Below are 18,589 nucleotides of genomic sequence, written 5' to 3'. Positions count from 1 at the left end.
ATACGGTACATTACTCACCATGTTACAACCCTGACAGGCACCTAAATGATGAGTGCATCTATTTATTTATTAATCAAAAATACACTATACATCGAACTTCAATAAAAGGCTCCCTATCCGTTTTTGAGACCACCACTACATCATAATCATTGCTGTGACGACCACCAGCAGCGACCAGCAGCCGCCACATCATCCGCCGTGATATAAAAAGCCCCAAAATGGGGCGTGTTGTCACGGCCCGTGATGGATTCAAGGGGCACCGCTGAATGTTGATCAAGGTGAGGCATGGAGGAGGCCGTGCTTGTCAGGGACCCGCCAGCATCCCCAGGCAATCTGTGCAGTCAGGAGATGGAAAGAGCAGCGCTCTGAAATCCATCATGTGCCACCAACGCACCCAGCGCTGATAGAGAGGAGCTGCTGTCCCCCAACTAACAACATGTGAGCGATCTGGGGTTTCAGAGCCGGTGGCACAATTTCCAGAGGAATAATGAATTAATGGTGCGTGTTTGCTGATGCTGGAGAAGCTTTTTTTAGCTGCAAATACTGTGAAATGAACATGGGAGGCTTTGTGTGGATTTGTATAATGCATTTAGGCTTAGAGGGTGATGAATATCCTAACATTTCTAATGTAAGGTTACCTGCAAGCTTTAGTTTATATCTAAAGTACTTAGGAAATCAGTTATTTTAAAGGAATAATTCCCCAAACAACACTTCAAAGTTGCCCTTTTTGACTATTTTATCTTTTAGTGCTCGTACTCACTTGGGATGTTCTGAGGCGACTCTTTTCATCATCATTTAAACTGAAATTTAAATACAAACTATCTGACTGGTCGGAAGGTAAGAAAACACTTGACAGAAGAAAACTGTCGACATTGGGCTCATTCATAAACCATTCTTCAGAATCAATTTTGTTGAAACCCACTTAAAGTTTATAAAAGATTCTGACATTTATCAAAGTAACAAACTTATAAAATTAAGTGTGATTTCTTCTTAGCCAAGGACAAAATCTAAGAGCACTCAAGAGTACTCTTGCGCACAGTTGAGTGATGACATGTCAGAGCAAAAATGCTGGATAGTGTTTTCCTTCATTAAGCATCTTTGTTTAATTCAGACTTTTATAAATACATGATTTACCCAACTTTTAAAACTGCAAACCCTGCAAGGAATCATTCTGTATGGACAAGATGAGGTGTTCCCTTGGGAAGCAAGGCTGGTGAGTTTATAGTGCATACCCAGCAACATCACTGAAACCAATAAAAACAGCTGCAATGATGAGTATTCATTCAAAAGCAATCAATAAATGCACAAGTGTCCAAATAACCTGATGAAAATGTTGAAAATGTATGATAAATCATGTTTTTTCAATAACAAAGTCCTTAGCTTAATTTTATTTAAATGTTTTTATTTAAAATGTCTTTAACAAAACAATTCCAGAGTATTAATTTCATCACCACTCGCTGTGTAACCATTATCGTAGTCCCATATTATCAAACTGTGCCATAATAAATGACCAAACCCGATCCATAAGAGTTGTCAGATTTTATGCTAAGATTCCTTTCTTACACAAAAAACTAAATCAAATCAATTAAAATTATAAAAAGAAACAGATTCATAATTTTCATCACAAACATTCTCATTAGAATCCACAGATCTAACAGATTGAGAGACACTGCCACATCACTACCGAACAAACACTTTCATCACAGCACAGTGTTCTTCTTAAATCACAGCTGTAGACTTGTTAAAGACACACAGTTTATAATACATCAGGCGAGTAGACAGATATTATAGTACTTTATACTGAATGTATTGGAAATGCCATATTTCCTCTCATGTGTGCAATAAATGCATGTGCTCTTAGTGTTGAGGGAGAACTTAAAGGAATTGATTTTGCAAAAGGAAATTTAATTTTCTGCGAGTCCATCGAGAATAAACTCTCCTCCAGCTTCCTGCTCTGCTCTCTGAGCATTGTTTAACTTGTGTGTGTGTGTGTGTGTGTGTGTGTGTGTGTGTGTGTGTGCTCTCACATTTCTCGCTTGGTGGGGCCATACCACCGGTAGCCCACCAACGGTATGAGGCCATGAATCCTTGTGGGGCCAAAATGCTGGACCCCAAACCGTTTATTGATTTAAAATAGCTTAGGAGCCTTCCCTGATACTCCTCATGCTTTTTTTTTACTTGGCCCACAAGGTGACAAAAAGTGGAAATGTGGGTGTGAAGTGTGTGTGCTTTCTGAACCCCTAGAGGATTGTTCATGCCACTGCAGCCTGACACACACTTCCTGAAGTGTGTGTCATATTAGCCAATGAGACGCCTTTAACATCAAGCGTCATAGTCTCGCGGGATTTTACAGGATTTTGATTGTGAGCTGAAGCACTTGTCATAACAACACAGAGCGATGCGCTGTACTGACTGAAGAACTTTGCACATAAGGTAAGTTTATTTTGAGTTTCCTTTTTTTAAAATTCATTTTTTTTGACTGTGTAGAGTTTTGTGCAACTACAAGAAACGATTCTCCTTAAAAATATATAAAAAGTACCATTCTATATAGATTGCTAATTTTAGCTGCTAAAATTAGCAGCTAGATCACTGAATGCTAATTGCTAGCTACAGGTTGCTAGTTTTTATTTTATTTTACATAAACTTCATTAATATTTTAAAATGTATTACATAAGAAGATAGATAGATAGATAGATAGATAGATAGATAGATAGATAGATAGATAGATAGATAACAGAAGAATATGGGAGTACTGATAGCATTGTTCCCTGAAATACAACTATGTCAGACTGTTTGCTTGCTTCGGTTAGCTAAAGCTAGTTAGCTGCTAACCAATAGCTTTGGAGACTGTCTGTGCTTTCACTTGCATACAGCCTGCCATTTTAATTTATGACAATGCAGTGAACCCTACATTGAAATTTGGTCATAATTCAATATAAATGGTGTTTTGATGTAATTAGGGTATATATATATGGTCCAGTTGGTACATGGATTAAAACATGAATGATAGTTGGATGGATATTGTCACCTGAAATACAACTATGTCAGACTGTTTGCTTGCGTCTGTTAGCTGAAGCTAGTTAGCTGCTAACCAATAGCTTTTGAGACTGTGCTTTCACTTGCATACAGCCTGCCATTTTAATTTATGACAATGCAGTGAACCCTACATTGAAATTTGATCATAATTTAATATAAATGGTGTTTTGATGTAATTAGGGTATATATATATGTTCCAGTTGGTACATGGATTACAACATGAATGATAGTTGGATGGATATTGTCACCTTGGGCATAAATTACATTGTCATCATTTCATATTGAACTCCTCGATGGGATACATTTAGTTATTTTGAGAGCTATTACATTTAAAAACATATAAATAAGATGGACCTACTTTCTGTGTTTCACTTCTCTACATGCTCAGGGCATGTGGATGCTCTGAGTATGTAGAGAAGTGATGTGGATGCTCTGAGCGGGCCCCGTGTGTCATGCGCGCAGCCGAGCACATGGCTAATTAAGCCCGTGAATATTCATGAGATACCCGAGGGGAAGACGGTGGAATAGTCTATCGTGATACCTAAAGTGCGGAGTTTCAACGTGGTGTCTAACGTTAAAAGACGTCAGGTGAGCTATTAGATAAATGTGTTGTTGCCGTTTTCTGAGGGGATACTAGCGTCGTACTTTACTATGAAAGTGTTGATTTATGGTAGAAACTGTTGTGCTAAGCTACGAGCTAACGTACAGGTGATTTACAACTAAGTGCTGATAGTGTTCAACGCAGGCTTGTATTTTGCAACTGACTGCGTTTGAAGGGGCCATCCGACCACACGTAACGTAATGTTTGAGTGGTACAAAGGTTCACATATTGCCAGACAAAGCATTGTAACACAAACTCTGTGCTTCGGTATATGCTAAATGCTCCACGGCAGGCTCGGGCCTAGTCAGGTAAACAACCTGTGGTCCGAGCCACCCTTTAAAGTGTAACACGAGTTATGAAATAATCAACCGATGTAATTATTCAGGGGTGATGATCTATGTGGAGGAGTCACAGTAGTTGAAGCATGTATACAAAATAGCGATACTCGTACCACATGTTATGTTCTCATAATTGAGAAAATAAATAAATAAAATACGGTGCGAAGCTACTCTGATAACTTTGCAACGAATATCACAAACCTTCGAACATAAATATGTCTCATTGAAATCACTAAGTTAGTTAATGACCATCTGTTTTCTCATATAGCACAGCTGTGTAATGATATAAAAATATTTTCACAGAGCCATGATGTCCAAAAGGAAGTCCAGGATAAAGCCTGTCGAAGATGCAATGTCGTACATTCTGTCTTCCAGAGACAAGCCATGGTTTGCAGAAAGATTTATCAACAATATCAAAGGTATGACCTCAAGCCCTTTTGGTAGCTGCAAATTACAGCAGTGCATTTCTAAATACTATTCATTAACACACACATTTAGAATGAAGAAATATTTAAGCTACTTGTCAGAAGATATCTTACAGAAAAAAACTGTGTTCAATCTGATGTTTTGTTAAAATCCAATGCATTCAGGTATAGGCATGTCTAAATAAGCTTGACTTCCATCAAAGAAGTTTCAAGTACACACTGGTGAAATCAAATATAGCCGGTTTGAGTTATTAATTTTATTTCTGCTGTATTTATAGTGTCCAGCACATTCAAATACCATTAAGGTAGGTGCTAGACCAATAGAAGACAGTAATGAAAATGTAAAAAGGACTGAACACTGCAACTGTCAGGCATATTCAGAGGTTACATTTTAAGTTAATGCGCAGAATTAGTTAAGCAAACAGAGAGCCTAAATACAGACTCGTGGGTCACATGGTTAACACATGATGGTACATCATTAGACCAGTGACCATCATGCATTCAATTTGGCTAATAACTAGATAAAGTCATCTCTTTATTTAAGATGGTATGTTTCCAGAGCATTTAGGAAACGGAATACAGCTCACAGATCTTCCCAAAGGAGGGGGACGACATATTAATCTGGGGTCAGCTCAAGGGAGCTACAGAGTACAGACTTTTTTTCATGCTGTATGGGAAAGGTTAAGGCAACTTGGTATGTCTTTCACTGAAGTTTATTTAATTCTGTGTCCTTGTAGGAAGAGGAGTGTTTGCTACCGAACCAATTGAGCAAGGCTCTTTTGTGTTGGAGTACAGGGGTGAATTCATATCAGTGGAAGAATGCCGATCAAGGCACTACTCAGAGACACAGAGTACATTCCTGTATGAATTTGATTGGCAGAAACGCCAGTGGTGGTAAGTATATGAGATGTATTTTTAGTAGCAATTAGGGTTTTCTTGTTTAGACCTGAAACATATTTAAATATGTATAAATTAACGAGTAAAATGTTAGACTTAATGTGCTTTAAATCTTAAGTGGCTCTTCAAATAAAACTGTGAAGATACACTTTATAAAAGTTGATATTTGAGTAGCACTTAGTTTGATGTATTGTTTTTGTTTATCTTTTAGTATTGATGCATCCAAAGAAGATGGGTCCCTTGGAAGATTAGTGAATGACAACCACACATCTCCAAACTGCATCATGAAAAAAGTTATAGTAAACAACAAGCCACATTTGTGTCTGTTTGCTGTGAAGAACATAGAAATAGGAAGTGAACTTGATTACAACTATGGTGATTCAAAATGGCCATGGCGTAACAAGGTGAGCTTGTTAGATCATGCATTGGTCACACTATATGATTTTTAAAGATGTTAAGTTTACTTCACACAACTTAGGTCTTGTAATTGAGAATCTTTGAGTCATAGTAAGACCAGTGTCCAAAGTGTATTTTTCTAAGAAGAAATAGTGACATGGGAAGTTCCTGAAACTGGTTAATGGCTGTATTTGAAGACCAGTAGTTCTTGTAATACATTTGTGGGCTGTCTACATTGAACATATCAGGTATACAGACCATTCCTAAAGCAACTGCTGCATCACGCTTCATTCTAATTAATGAAACTGTCTACACAAGGCTGAAACCAGCACTTAAAAAGTGGTGTGTTGGTGCTAAAGAGATCTGCGTTACAAACATAAAAATAGTCAAGTCTTCTATTTCCATTTTTACATGAGATTTTACATAGAGATGGATCATAAAGTCATGTCTCTTTTATATTATAGATTAAAAAGTAGTGACATGCTGTTTCAAAGACAGTTTTATGTGAGCAAACTTTTGTGACCTATAAATATGTCCAGACTCATGATTCCTGTCAGAGCTCACTGTCATCTTGTTCTATATCTAAACACCAGGTGACATACAAGCAGGCTCCTGCAGCAGAAGAAGAAGAAGAGATGGCTGTGCTTCCTGTTAATCTATCTTCCCGTGATGATGATGATGATGATGATGCTAGCCCAAAGGTAATGGAAAGAATGAATGTGTTTGAGTTCAGTACAGGGTACACTATTAACTTGACAGACTATTTTCTATTTGAATGCCATTTGGTCACACACACGTTTCAGTTCATGTCCTCATGGGGCCCTGTATGTTACTCTTCATGCAAAGGATTTTTCCAACTTTTCTCTTCCACACACACACAAGTTTCAGTTCATGTCCTCATGGGGTCCTCCGTATGAACTGCTTTTTTAGTGATTGTGAACCTACAGGAAAACACTTCTCACCATCAAAACTTAAGTATTTACACTACAAATAATGCACTTTCTGAGCCGCTGCATACTGAAGAAAATATTTTGAAGTGAGATCCCATTTAGGGCCTCTTTTGTGATGTCATGATAGGGAGACCTCTAAGAATGACCCTCATGGGGTCCTCCGTATGAACTGCTTTTTTAGTGATTGTGAACCTACAGGAAAACACTTCTCACCATCAGAACTTAAGTATTTACACCACAAATAATGCACTTTCTGAGCTGCTGCATACTGAAGAAAATATTTTGAAGTGAGATCCCATTTTAGGCCTCTTTTGTGATGTCATGATAGGGAGACCTCTAAGAATAACCTTCATGGGGCCCTCACATCTTGTTCTATATCTAAACACCAGGTGACATACAAGCAGGCTCCTGCAGCAGCAGAAGAAGAGATGGCTGTGCTTCCTGTTAATCTATCTTCCCGTGATGATGATGATGATGATGATGCTAGCCCAAAGGTAATGGAAAGAATGAATGTGTTTGAGTTCAGTACAGGGTACACTATTAACTTGACAGACTAGTTTCTATTTGAATGCCATTTGGTCACACACACACACACAAGTTTCAGTTCATGTCCTCATGGGGTCCTCCGTATGAACTGCTTTTTAGTGATTGTGAACCTACAGGAAAACACTTCTCACCATCAAAACTTAAGTATTTACACTACAAATAATGCACTTTCTGAGCCGCTGCATACTGAAGAAAATATTTTGAAGTGAGATCCCATTTAGGGCCTCTTTTGTGATGTCATGATAGGGAGACCTCTAAGAATGACCCTCATGGGGTCCTCCGTATGAACTGCTTTTTTAGTGATTGTGAACCTACAGGAAAACACTTCTCACCATCAGAACTTAAGTATTTACACCACAAATAATGCACTTTCTGAGCTGCTGCATACTGAAGAAAATATTTTGAAGTGAGATCCCATTTTAGGCCTCTTTTGTGATGTCATGATAGGGAGACCTCTAAGAATAACCTTCATGGGGCCCTCACATCTTGTTCTATATCTAAACACCAGGTGACATACAAGCAGGCTCCTGCAGCAGCAGAAGAAGAGATGGCTGTGCTTCCTGTTAATCTATCTTCCCGTGATGATGATGATGATGATGATGCTAGCCCAAAGGTAATGGAAAGAATGAATGTGTTTGAGTTCAGTACAGGGTACACTATTAACTTGACAGACTAGTTTCTATTTGATTGCCATTTGGTCACACACACGTTTCAGTTCATGTCCTCATGGGGCCCTGTATGTTACTCTTCATGCAAAGGATTTTTCCAACTTTTCTCTTCCACACACACACAAGTTTCAGTTCATGTCCTCATGGGGTCCTCCGTATGAACTGCTTTTTTAGTGATTGTGAACCTACAGGAAAACACTTCTCACCATCAAAACTTAAGTATTTACACCACAAATAATGCACTTTCTGAGCTGCTGCATACTGAAGAAAATATTTTGAAGTGAGATCCCATTTTAGGCCTCTTTTGTGATGTCATGATAGGGAGACCTCTAAGAATGACCCTCATGGGGCCCTCACATCTTGTTCTATATCTAAACACCAGGTGACATACAAGCAGGCTCCTGCAGCAGCAGAAGAAGAGATGGCTGTGCTTCCTGTTAATCTATCCTCCCACGATGATGATGATGATGCTAGCCCAAAGGTAATGGAAAGAATGAATGTGTTTGAGTTCAGTACAGGGTACACTATTAACTTGACAGACTAGTTTCTATTTGACTGCCATTTGGTCACACACACACACACAAGTTTCAGTTCATGTCCTCATGGGGTCCTCCGTATGAACTGCTTTTTTAGTGATTGTGAACCTACAGGAAAACACTTCTCACCATCAAAACTTAAGTATTTACACTACAAATAATGCACTTTCTGAGCTGCTGCATACTGAAGAAAATTTATTGAAGTGAGATCCCATTTTAGGCCTCTTTTGTGATGTCATGATAGGGAGACCTCTAAGAATGACCCTCATGGGGCCCATTATGTGGATCTCTCTTTCTGTAATTATTTCTCAATGGGTGACACCTCTCACTATTAAAGTTACCATAATTATTCCCTGTTCTTATTTTACACTTTCTAAACTGCTGCATGATGAAGAAAACTTTTTGGAATAAGAACTGTGCAGCCTCTTTTCTGATGTTGTGAGAGTTTATGAGACTCCTAGAAAAATAATTCTGCTTGGCTAAAAGTTTTATGCTTATTAGAAAAATCTCATCACATACGCAAAACTTTCTAACTCTTGAATATTTTTACGTCCAGGAATATATCTTTTAGCTTTTTGTCGATACTGAGGGACTGTTGTACTAAAGGATTGGGCAACTTTTGCACTTTTTGAAAAAACAGGCTTTTTCATAATTACCTGTGCCTCATTACAAATAACAGCTAAATCACAAACACTGGTGCTAACAGCCCAGCACAGTTGGAGTGAAATATGTATAGTCTGCTTGTGGTAACTGCACCGCAGTGTTTATAAGAGATGTTATGCTCAACCCACCTGATTATTTTGTCTTTTATGATGTTTAGGAATTTACTGTCAGAGGATCATCCCTGGTGGATTATTCCGACAGTGATGAAACCAATGAGAATTGTTTAAATGACCAGCCATTGGGTCCACACTGTGATGAAGTTGTTCCAAAGTTGAGAAGGACAAAAAGCATTCTGGTATGCCCTTGACACTTAAAATACCAATAATTTATTGATCAGTCATTTACCCTTTTAATCTTTTCCCTGTAATTGATTTTGATAAATGCAAACAAAAAAGTATAACCGCACCATAATATCACTCTGCAGATGAAAACAGTTCCAGATTTTTCTGATGATCTCTACGATTCAAGTGATGACGGTACAGAGGGCCCTTCAACTCAGTCCAAGTCTGAGATGGCTTCACAAAGGGTGAGTGGAGGCTGTTGCTGTCCTGAAAGACTCTTTGTTATTGCTCTGTATTATCACTTAAAGGTTAAAACCTTCCAAACTGAATACCTCTTTTACTAACTACACTGTCAGACATACATATAATTGGTCAGATAGTCATAATTGCACGTCTGTTGCTCTAGTTGGTGAGCTTGGTGTTGTTTTTTTGTAGGTGCTGCCCTTTTAGTCGTAAATATTCATTCCATTCATATTTTCTCAAACATTTCAGTACATTTCTGCAAACAGTGTGCCTTTTTAATTCTTACCTCCACATTTGACAACATATTGGGATAAATTTACTAAATTTTTCTGACATAACTAGAGTATTTCCTTCTAACATTTAGGTTTGTATTACTAAACAAAAAGAGATAACCTTCACCCAACACAACTCTCATTTGTAGATGGAGACATTACAAGATTTTTGTCAACCTCTTAGTGATTCAAATGAGGGACCATTCCGATGTGCAATCAGACATTGAAGTTGTTCCAAAGCTGAGAAGGACAAAAAGCATTCAGGTATGGCTCTGACACTTTAACTGCCAATAACTAGGACATGGGGGCCTAGTGGGTGTTGGGTATGTGTTTTCTTCTGCAATTTATGAGGTATTCCTGTAAGTCTCTTGTGGATGCTGCTGAGAAGCTCCTGTCCCTGTCTGATGATCTTGTTACTTGTCCTCACAATCTTGTTCAAGGGGTTCAGTTCAGCACTTATTGAACCAAACCACACTGGGTTGTTAAAGGGTTGATAAAGGTTCCACAAAGCATCCATAGAAAGCTCAGAATACTTTTGGCTGGCCAAGAAACTCTAGAATAACAGTTTACTGCTGCTCTTCAGAATAAGCTTGTCGTTGATGGGGTTGCCAAGATATCTACACCCTTAAACATGCTTAGTTTTACTGCCCTTTACCTCCAATGTCAGTTATAGTCGAGCTCCGAACAGGCATCTGCTTATATTGTCAGGAACAGGGGCTTTATTCACATGTATTCTCTTGAGCACCCCCTCAATATCCCTTGGGTGAAAACTCTACATATATCAGTGTAAGCAGGCACATTGTACACAAGGTTGGTACTCAGTTCCTCCCACTCCAGTTTGAAGCTGTGCATAGTTTGGACTTCAGTGTTTGGAAGGCCAGCAAATGTCTTAACACCTTTCCAGAGATCCCTGGTTTTGGCCTCTCGGAAAACCTTTGTCTGATAATTCCTGTACTATTTCATTATTTAGCCTGCCTTGAATAAGTTCAGCCTCAGTCCTGTTGCCTGAAGCAAAAGCTGATTTCTTTTTTGTGTCTTTCAAATTGTTAGTGGTCCTGGATTCTTATCATTATCACTTTTAATACAATAACTATTTGTTCACAAAGATAATATAATTTGTGAGAACATCAATAGCTTCTGCCATACTTGTCTGGGAGATGAGCATTTCCCAGTCAGTGCACTCATTGTCTTGCAAGGTCTCAGTGGCCTCCTCATTGCACGGTTGCTTTTTAAAAATGGCCTCTCTTTGTACACAGTTGCTAGCATTACAGAGGCACAGGAGTCAGAAGATGAGGACAGTATGATGTCACTGCCAGCCAGCACCTCTGCAGCGTCTGCCCAAAACCAGAGAAGTTCTGCAAAAACTAGAGGTGAGCTGAGAAGAATAAGGCAGGTTAATGGACGAATTCTGTCCATTTATCTGTAAAAGACACAGTCACCATGTAATAATTATATAATTGTATAAAATCTTTACTGTCTATCACTACAATTTCATAGTTGTCACAATGACAAAACAAGGTATGCAAAGACCAAAATGCAGCCAGCTTACTGAGAGCTACTTTATATTCATATTTTAGTCAATAGCTGTCTTGTTTATTTGTTTAAACTATTTTCTGTTATCAGAAGCCAGGATGGCAGAAGCCCAGGAATCAGAAGATGAGGCAAGCACCGCATCACTGCAAAAAAGCATCCCTACAGCGTCTGCCCAAAACCATAGGAGGAAGTTTGCAAAAAAGAGAAGTAAGTTAAGAAGAACAAGGCAGGTTATTTGACTGTGTGACATTTAATATGCAACTTTAAGGCCTAGTGTGTAGTAAGCTAGATAGATGGAGAACACAGAAAAAAAAAAAACTTCTAGCAGACCAAGTTAGCCTGTAACTATCTGTTGCAATCAGAGGTGCAGGAACTAAATCCACTAAATTTAATTCTCAACAAAATTTGTTCTTGTTTTTTCATAACTCTGACTTGTTTCCTTTATGAAATGGTTGGTCATACTTTTCTTTTCACTGCAAAAGTCATTAAATTCATCAAAATAGTGAATGAACAGATATGCAATCCCACAAACTGTGGGTTGCTAAGTCAAAGGAATAGACACATTTAAGTTTCATGTAGTTGTGGATTGTGAATGTGTATTGTGATTTATAGACAAGCTTGAAGCTCTGGTATCTGCATCATGGTATCACATAGGCTACATGGATTTCTATTATATGATAAAGTTTTAAGGCTGTGAAAACCACAGGTGAGGGAGGGAGATAGCCCTAAATATGCATGTATTTAAAGCTAGGAGAACTGTGGTGAGTTGTGGGATTAAACAGATTTGTTAATTATCTGTAAAATCCTCCATGTTGAAAAGCTTCAACATTTTGTTCCCAAGTTTTTTAACTGATATTAAGATATCTTTGAATCAAGGAAAAAATACAAGCTCACTAAATGGCTGAAATAAGTTCACCAAAACAATTGAAAAGTGAGATTTGAACCAAGAAAGACTTGGGTCGCCATCTTGGACATGCCTAGTGTAATAAAATGTGGTCAGACATGTTAAACCTATTGGATTTACAGTTATCTTTACTTTATGCAGTAGAAAGAATAGCTTCACTTTCAGAAAATATAGAAAGTAAATTCACCTGATGACTGCCATTGATATACAGTATAAGCTCTACACGCTTTGGGGAAACACTCTCCTTTGAGTCCCTGTTAGTATTCAGCAGTCTCATCTTTGTTGTGCTTTAAGTAACTAGACCACAATGTCTATGAGTCGAATTAAAAAGCCAATTACAGCAGTTTAAAACCAGAAATCCCTCAGCTGAATTCTAACTTGGAGCCATAGATCTGGAAACATGTTTATAATTACTTTAACTTGGACTACATCATTTTATCAGTTTATTTTCTCTTAATACTTGACACAGCATAGCTTACTTAAACTACTCAGTTTACTTGCCTCACCTGCGCTGAATTCTGTAATGCATGTGTGGGGGACCAGGGTAAGGCTGTCTGGGTAAGTCACAAAAGTCGTGGGTTATGTTTTGCGTGTGGCAGTGGAAACACTGCACACCCAGTAGGTAGACAGTGACATGGGATTAACTTGATTCCTTTTAAGATGTTTTGTCTATTTGGTGAATTATTTCATGGATGAATTCAGTGACTAAAAGGGAAATGAAGGACATCATTTTAATAAAGGGGACATGTCAGAAGTTCTGAACACAGGTAGGAGTACAACAAAAACTGAAGCCTTTTTGATTTTTTTTTCTGCATGTGGATGAACAACACTTTGCATTTGTGAACATTCATTAGCACATAGTAGGGTCTACAGCCAGAAGCTCAGCATGAAGAGTATAGACCACCTCCTTCACAGGGTCATCATTGGTATGGCACTACTGTCAGCCTGGGAACTAAAATGACTGGATAATATTTTAAATCTGGGGTTGACTAAACCATGGATAAGCTAACTTAAAAGACCTCCATCACCTTGGGTTTATTAGGTTTTAGTTCTGTGACACCTAGGGGGTTGTGTGTAAAAGAGCTATAAGGCACCCATTTAGTTAATGGTTGGTAAAACTATGTATATTTTTCTGACTGTGGGAGAGTCCTGTATGGTCTCTCAACCAAGTCAGTACTTCATTGGATGACCAATGGAATCAATCTGATATTGTTTCAGTTCTAGTTATGATTTAAAATTCTCAAAACTCTGTAACTTGTCCTTTTTATGCCCATTTAGGTAAACAAACCGCTGTTAAAAGAAACTGGACACCAGAAGAATGTGCTGCAGTACGACGACATTTAAAGAAATTCATTGTGATGGCGCAAGTCCCAGGGAAGGAGGACTGTCAGCGCTGCATCACTGCAGAACCTCAAGCTCTGAAGAGCCGAGACTGGAGGGCAGTGAAATACTTTATTAAAAATCGAATTTCTTCTCTGCGAAGAAAAATAGAGTGAAAGTGTTTCACTGAACAGGGTAAAAGATAGGCTAGTAGGAGGAAGTTCTATAATATTTGACATAGCCCTACTGGAAGCAAAACAAAGCTCAACAATGTTTTTATATTCTCTGAAGTCTCACACATATAAAATAGATTCTTGCATTATAACATAAACTGAGCTCAGGTGCACCAATGTCCCACTCAGTCTGGCTGTATTTATTCCTGAAATGATTTAGGGAATGTGTTACAGTAGTCATAAATTTAACCACTTTATGTTAAAATATGTTTATATCATAATCTACTTCATATAGCTGAGACTGAAGAGGATCTGAAAACATGTTTGTGCTCTGTTTTACCTCCGGTAAGGACGTCTCAAATACTAAAGTACGTCAAAGTCTCCAATGTTATCATGTTTTTATGTTATTATGTTGTGTTTTTATCAACACAAGGAGCTGTTTTCCTGTTACCAAAGCTCATTGTAATACTCAGCACTTGATTTGCAGCATTAACAGTTTTCTGCATACATGTTATCAGTTATTACATTATGAGAAAATTATAACATAAACTAAGCATGCAGCAATTCTTTTTTTACTTTTTTCTCAAAATAACAAAACTCTGGCTTACTTTATATTATAACTTTTTAATAATGTAGCTTATTTCATCAGGCACATTACGCTGTTGTAATGTAATGTGTTTATTGTTTTGTAGTATGTTCAGATTATAACATAATGAGCTTTTATTACACTAAAGTAATTACTTTATGTGTAGTTAATTACATTTTTTAAGTTAAATACACTATGTGTAGTTGTTGTTTTAGCCATTGCCTCCAGTCATCATAAGTTGGTTTAGACAGAGCTGTTTTTGTTGTTGACTTTACTCAGACCTTAGTTTGTATTATTAACATTTAAAATGCAAATATTGTCTGACAGTCACTCTGTCTTTATCCACAAACAACACATGCTCACTGAAGACAAAATGTGTTGCAGAGTTCATTTTAGGGAATGTTTTCTGTAAAAAAAATGACCGATGGTAGTTCCAGAATGAAAAATGTTAACCTTAAATAAGATAAAGGGGTTCGTTTGTCAAGAAAAGTCACCATACTTTAGAGAGTTTTCAGCGGGTGATTGTTTTTTAATCATCACATCACTGCTGTGTCTACCTAATGTGAGGAGAGGAGATGCAGGATGTAAATCTGAATGTAAACCTCTGCTGCAGCCCTGCAGTTTGTTTGTTAATAAAAAACAAACTAAAGAAACAACTGATATCTCCATTTAGTTAATGGTCCCTGCTAAGATATAAAGGCTAGAAATATTTGTGTGTGTGTGGAAGTGGATCCCACAAGTGACGAATGCTAGAAACGGGGTCCCATAAGTAGCCAAAAAACTAGCACAGAGAAAAAAGTTTAGAATTTGGATTAACTGAAGTCACTGAAAATTTTGTTAATTTTTTTTAAGCTTGCCTGATTTTTTACAGCAGCCTGGGACCACTGGAAAGGGTGGGTCCCACAATTGGGTAAAAAACGTGGGGCCCCGCAAAGTGGCAAATACGAGTATGTGTGTGTGTGTGTGTGTGTGTTTGTGTGAGAGAGAGAGAGATGTATTTCACAGCATCAAATATCTCCAGATGCAGTTTAAAGTCAAACACTTCCTCAGGCTCTCTCACACAGACAGTCTGTATCAGTCTGTTCTCACTGCAAAGTCCTTAAACACAGCGGCCAAAAGCTTCAAAATGTGACTGTATGTGAACCTCTGCAGTTATTTCTTGATGCCGTCCTCTGGATCGTTGTTTTGAAATGGCACTGAGGTCATGTGATGGAGCATCCTTGAAACGATTCCCAGTGATTGTTAAATCGTTTCAAGGAGTGAAGTTCATTGAAAGTTACCAAAGTTTTTTAAGTCACATGTTATATTGTCCATTAGGTGCTTTAGATGTTCCAATACAGATTTTAATACCTAGACTTGATTATTAGCTGATAACTAATCATTCTTCCAATTACAACAGGTTTCAAAGAATACATTTTATTAATAGAACACTGATTGTCACATTAGAACCCTGTCATTCCTGTAGCTTCAATGTCAAATTTATAAACTCAGGCCAACAGACCAAGCTTCTGTATTTAAAGAGTTAAAGGTACAGTGTGTAGCAATGGGAATATTCAGTGATATCTATGGCTGTTTTCGTAACGGCCTGCTACATACTACCTACTAATGTAGTAGGCAGTAGGTACTGCCTACTACATACGGCGTTTGAATTTAGTATGTCAAGTTTTTACTATCAATGTGACTTACAACCACCCTCTTTTTCTTCTCCATTGTCTTTGTTTTCCAACCATTGCATTTTGTGCAGCCTCTCACTAAATGCAAAAATACATATGTTAATAGTTTGTCCGTTCTGTGCTACCATAGAAACACAGCGGCCTCCTTGGAAGGGGATCTGCTCCTTAAGTAGATATAAAATTAATTCTAAGTTAACATGTACAAATGGTTTTTAAATTCAGGTGATTATACACTCATTTAAACATAGTTATGGATATTATATTCCATTTCTAACAAGTCTGTTCTGCAACTAAATACCACACACTGTACCTTTAAGAGTGCAGCCTGTATACAATAACAAAAACACCCGCACAGGTCACCCGTGCTGGAGCTCTGCAGCTGATGACAGCTCCTGTGAATATTCAACACAATTACAGAACATGAAATATGATGCAGATGGAACAAACCCAGATCAAAGCGTGTAATTAACCATCAGAGGACAGTTTCTGTGAGGGAGGAGAGCCTGAGATTAGGGGATGTTGGTGAGGATTGCATCGATCAAGATATAGCAGCTGCTGCAACACTACAGTGTATAAATTACGTGTGTTTATCTGGGTGCATATATTTTTTTCAAAGTTTCAAACGTGGCTTGTTTTTTAAATAGCTATGCAAATCATTTTTCTGGATGCTCCAAAAATAATAATGGACATTTGGAGGAATGATATTTTTTATATCAGTCAAATTATCAAGTAAATTTCCCAGGTGAGCTGACTCATTTTCTGCATAAAAACACAAATTCAACCTCCACTCTCACTTAGTTTGATACCCAGAGCGAGTAAAGAAATGAGGCTGGGGACTCAAGGTTGAGGCTGTCAATAGAGTGGGAGCATTGTTAGGCAGAGGAGGGAGGGGGGGGCAGCACAGGAATAGCGGGGAGTCCGCAGCATTGTCATGAAAGTCGTCTGTGTTTCCCCTGGGTCGCAGAGGGAGATAGAGATCTGAGGCAGCGCGTTGATAAAGATCACAGATTGACTGGGAGCCTCCCCAAGGATTTAATTGAAGTCAAACCAAGTCACAACATCTCAGATCTAAAAGATGACCCAAGCAACACTCAGTCTTACTTTCTTTGTTTTATCTGTATGCCTCCGATCTCAAACTTTTATTGTTTATTAAAATACACAAGAGCCATTCAATTTGCTGCTTTCTTCTTGGCTATGATGCTGCGATAGAGCTGACTGTTGACTGCTGGGAACAATTTGATTAACCATCGAAAAGTTCCTATCAAATAGTGTTTTTGCTTGAAATACCAATGCCTAAAAAAACATCCTAAAATGTTCAGGGTTGACCGATTGTGGGAATGCCAACAGCTCCCTGGTAAAATTTCTGCAGGAAGTGAGGGTGAGCTGGTGTGAGAATGCAACAGTAGATATCTGGATAAATTCACTGCAAGCAAGCAATCAGGCAAGGGTGATGATCTTTAAACCAACTGGTCCAGAAGAGGGACATGTAACGGCATGAAAAAAAAAGGTTGAAAAAGGAGAATCATGTTCAGGCAGAGCCACTAGCCACACATCTGTCCATTTGCACCCGTCTTTAAATGCAAAATCTTTCATCATAGCGTGGGTCTATGCTGCTTTGTTCACCATCACCTTGTAAATATCACACCACGTCTTTCACAGCGTGCTTTTGATGGCATGTTCCACCTCCAAGGACTCATCTCCTTTCCCCCACTTACCAACTTCCTCGTCCAACAGGGAAGACTTCCTGCTGTGATGGACATGTGGGACAAGAAACTTAGGAAAAAACGTAGTGCTTTTGTAAAGGCTTTTTTTTTTTTGACCAAATGGAAGCACATTTTTCTGTGATGGGGAAATAAAAAATCCAAAGGCTAACGATGCACGAGGAAAACATTTATGTGACCCTGTCTTGAAAAAGCCTATAAATGTTGATCTTTTCCTCACGTTCTCATGATCTTTGTCTGCATTAAGAACAGCTGAGCAGATCTCTATAGTACATTAAAAGCATTTAAAGATGAAGCTTGTCTCAATGCAGACAAACCTTACAATCCAAGAATTTTGATCTCCTCTATCCCTCTTTCCAGCCCCAATTTTGTCGAGGTAGATGGCTGTCTAACATGAGTCTGGTTCTGCTTGAGGTTTCTTCTGCCTGTTAAAGGAAGTTTGTCCTTTCTGCTGTAACTAGCTAAATACTGCAAAGTGCTCTGCTCATGGTGGATTAAGATGAGATCAGACTCCTGTCAGTAAGGTGGGACTGGATCTTATCCTGTCTTGATGTTGGGTCTTTGTTAATATTATAACAGAGTATGGTCTAGCCTTGCTCTGTTTGTAAAGGCATCTTATGATAATGTTTGTTGTGATTTGGTGCGATAAAAATAAAGATTGATTGATGTTCAATAAATCTGCTTTACCATGTAGTTCAGTCGGCATCCCTTGGATCCATTTATTGCAACTTAACAACAGCAAACCTGTTTATTTTGAGCTGCTACCTTCCTGCTGTAATACAAACCACATTACAGCCATTGTCTGATTTTCAAGTTTCAGTGCCACT

General features: G+C 38.3%; 1 protein-coding gene across 4 annotated transcripts; it reads left to right on the top strand.

Moving 5' to 3' along the window:
* The first annotated feature begins 2,035 nt into the window (after window positions 1-2,035).
* LOC117819283 (histone-lysine N-methyltransferase, H3 lysine-36 specific-like) lies at window positions 2,036-15,024 on the top strand. Of its 4 annotated transcripts, XM_034694413.1 has the most exons (13): window positions 2,997-3,624; window positions 4,279-4,394; window positions 5,138-5,294; window positions 5,509-5,701; window positions 6,287-6,394; window positions 7,033-7,137; window positions 7,698-7,802; window positions 8,240-8,338; window positions 9,214-9,351; window positions 9,481-9,582; window positions 11,109-11,222; window positions 11,476-11,592; window positions 13,568-15,024. In XM_034694413.1, the coding sequence occupies exons 2-11, from the start codon at window positions 4,283-4,285 to the stop codon at window positions 11,154-11,156; spliced, it is 1,167 nt and encodes a 388-aa protein (XP_034550304.1). In that variant the 5' UTR covers window positions 2,997-3,624; window positions 4,279-4,282; the 3' UTR covers window positions 11,157-11,222; window positions 11,476-11,592; window positions 13,568-15,024. The 4 variants fall into 4 exon arrangements, with proteins under 4 accessions (XP_034549571.1, XP_034550304.1, XP_034548826.1 ...); XM_034693680.1 differs by lacking the exons at window positions 2,997-3,624; window positions 11,476-11,592; window positions 13,568-15,024 and adding exons at window positions 2,036-2,433; window positions 10,002-10,116 and having other exon boundaries at window positions 11,109-11,219; XM_034692935.1 differs by lacking the exons at window positions 11,476-11,592; window positions 13,568-15,024 and adding an exon at window positions 10,002-10,116 and having other exon boundaries at window positions 11,109-11,219.
* Window positions 15,025-18,589: the final 3,565 nt, after the last annotated feature.

Source organism: Notolabrus celidotus, chromosome 1, assembly GCF_009762535.1.
Source record: "Notolabrus celidotus isolate fNotCel1 chromosome 1, fNotCel1.pri, whole genome shotgun sequence".
Taxonomy (NCBI): Eukaryota; Metazoa; Chordata; class Actinopteri; order Labriformes; family Labridae; genus Notolabrus; species Notolabrus celidotus.
Note: the sequence above shows the minus strand (reverse complement) of the source record. Positions and strands in the feature narration are given on the sequence as shown.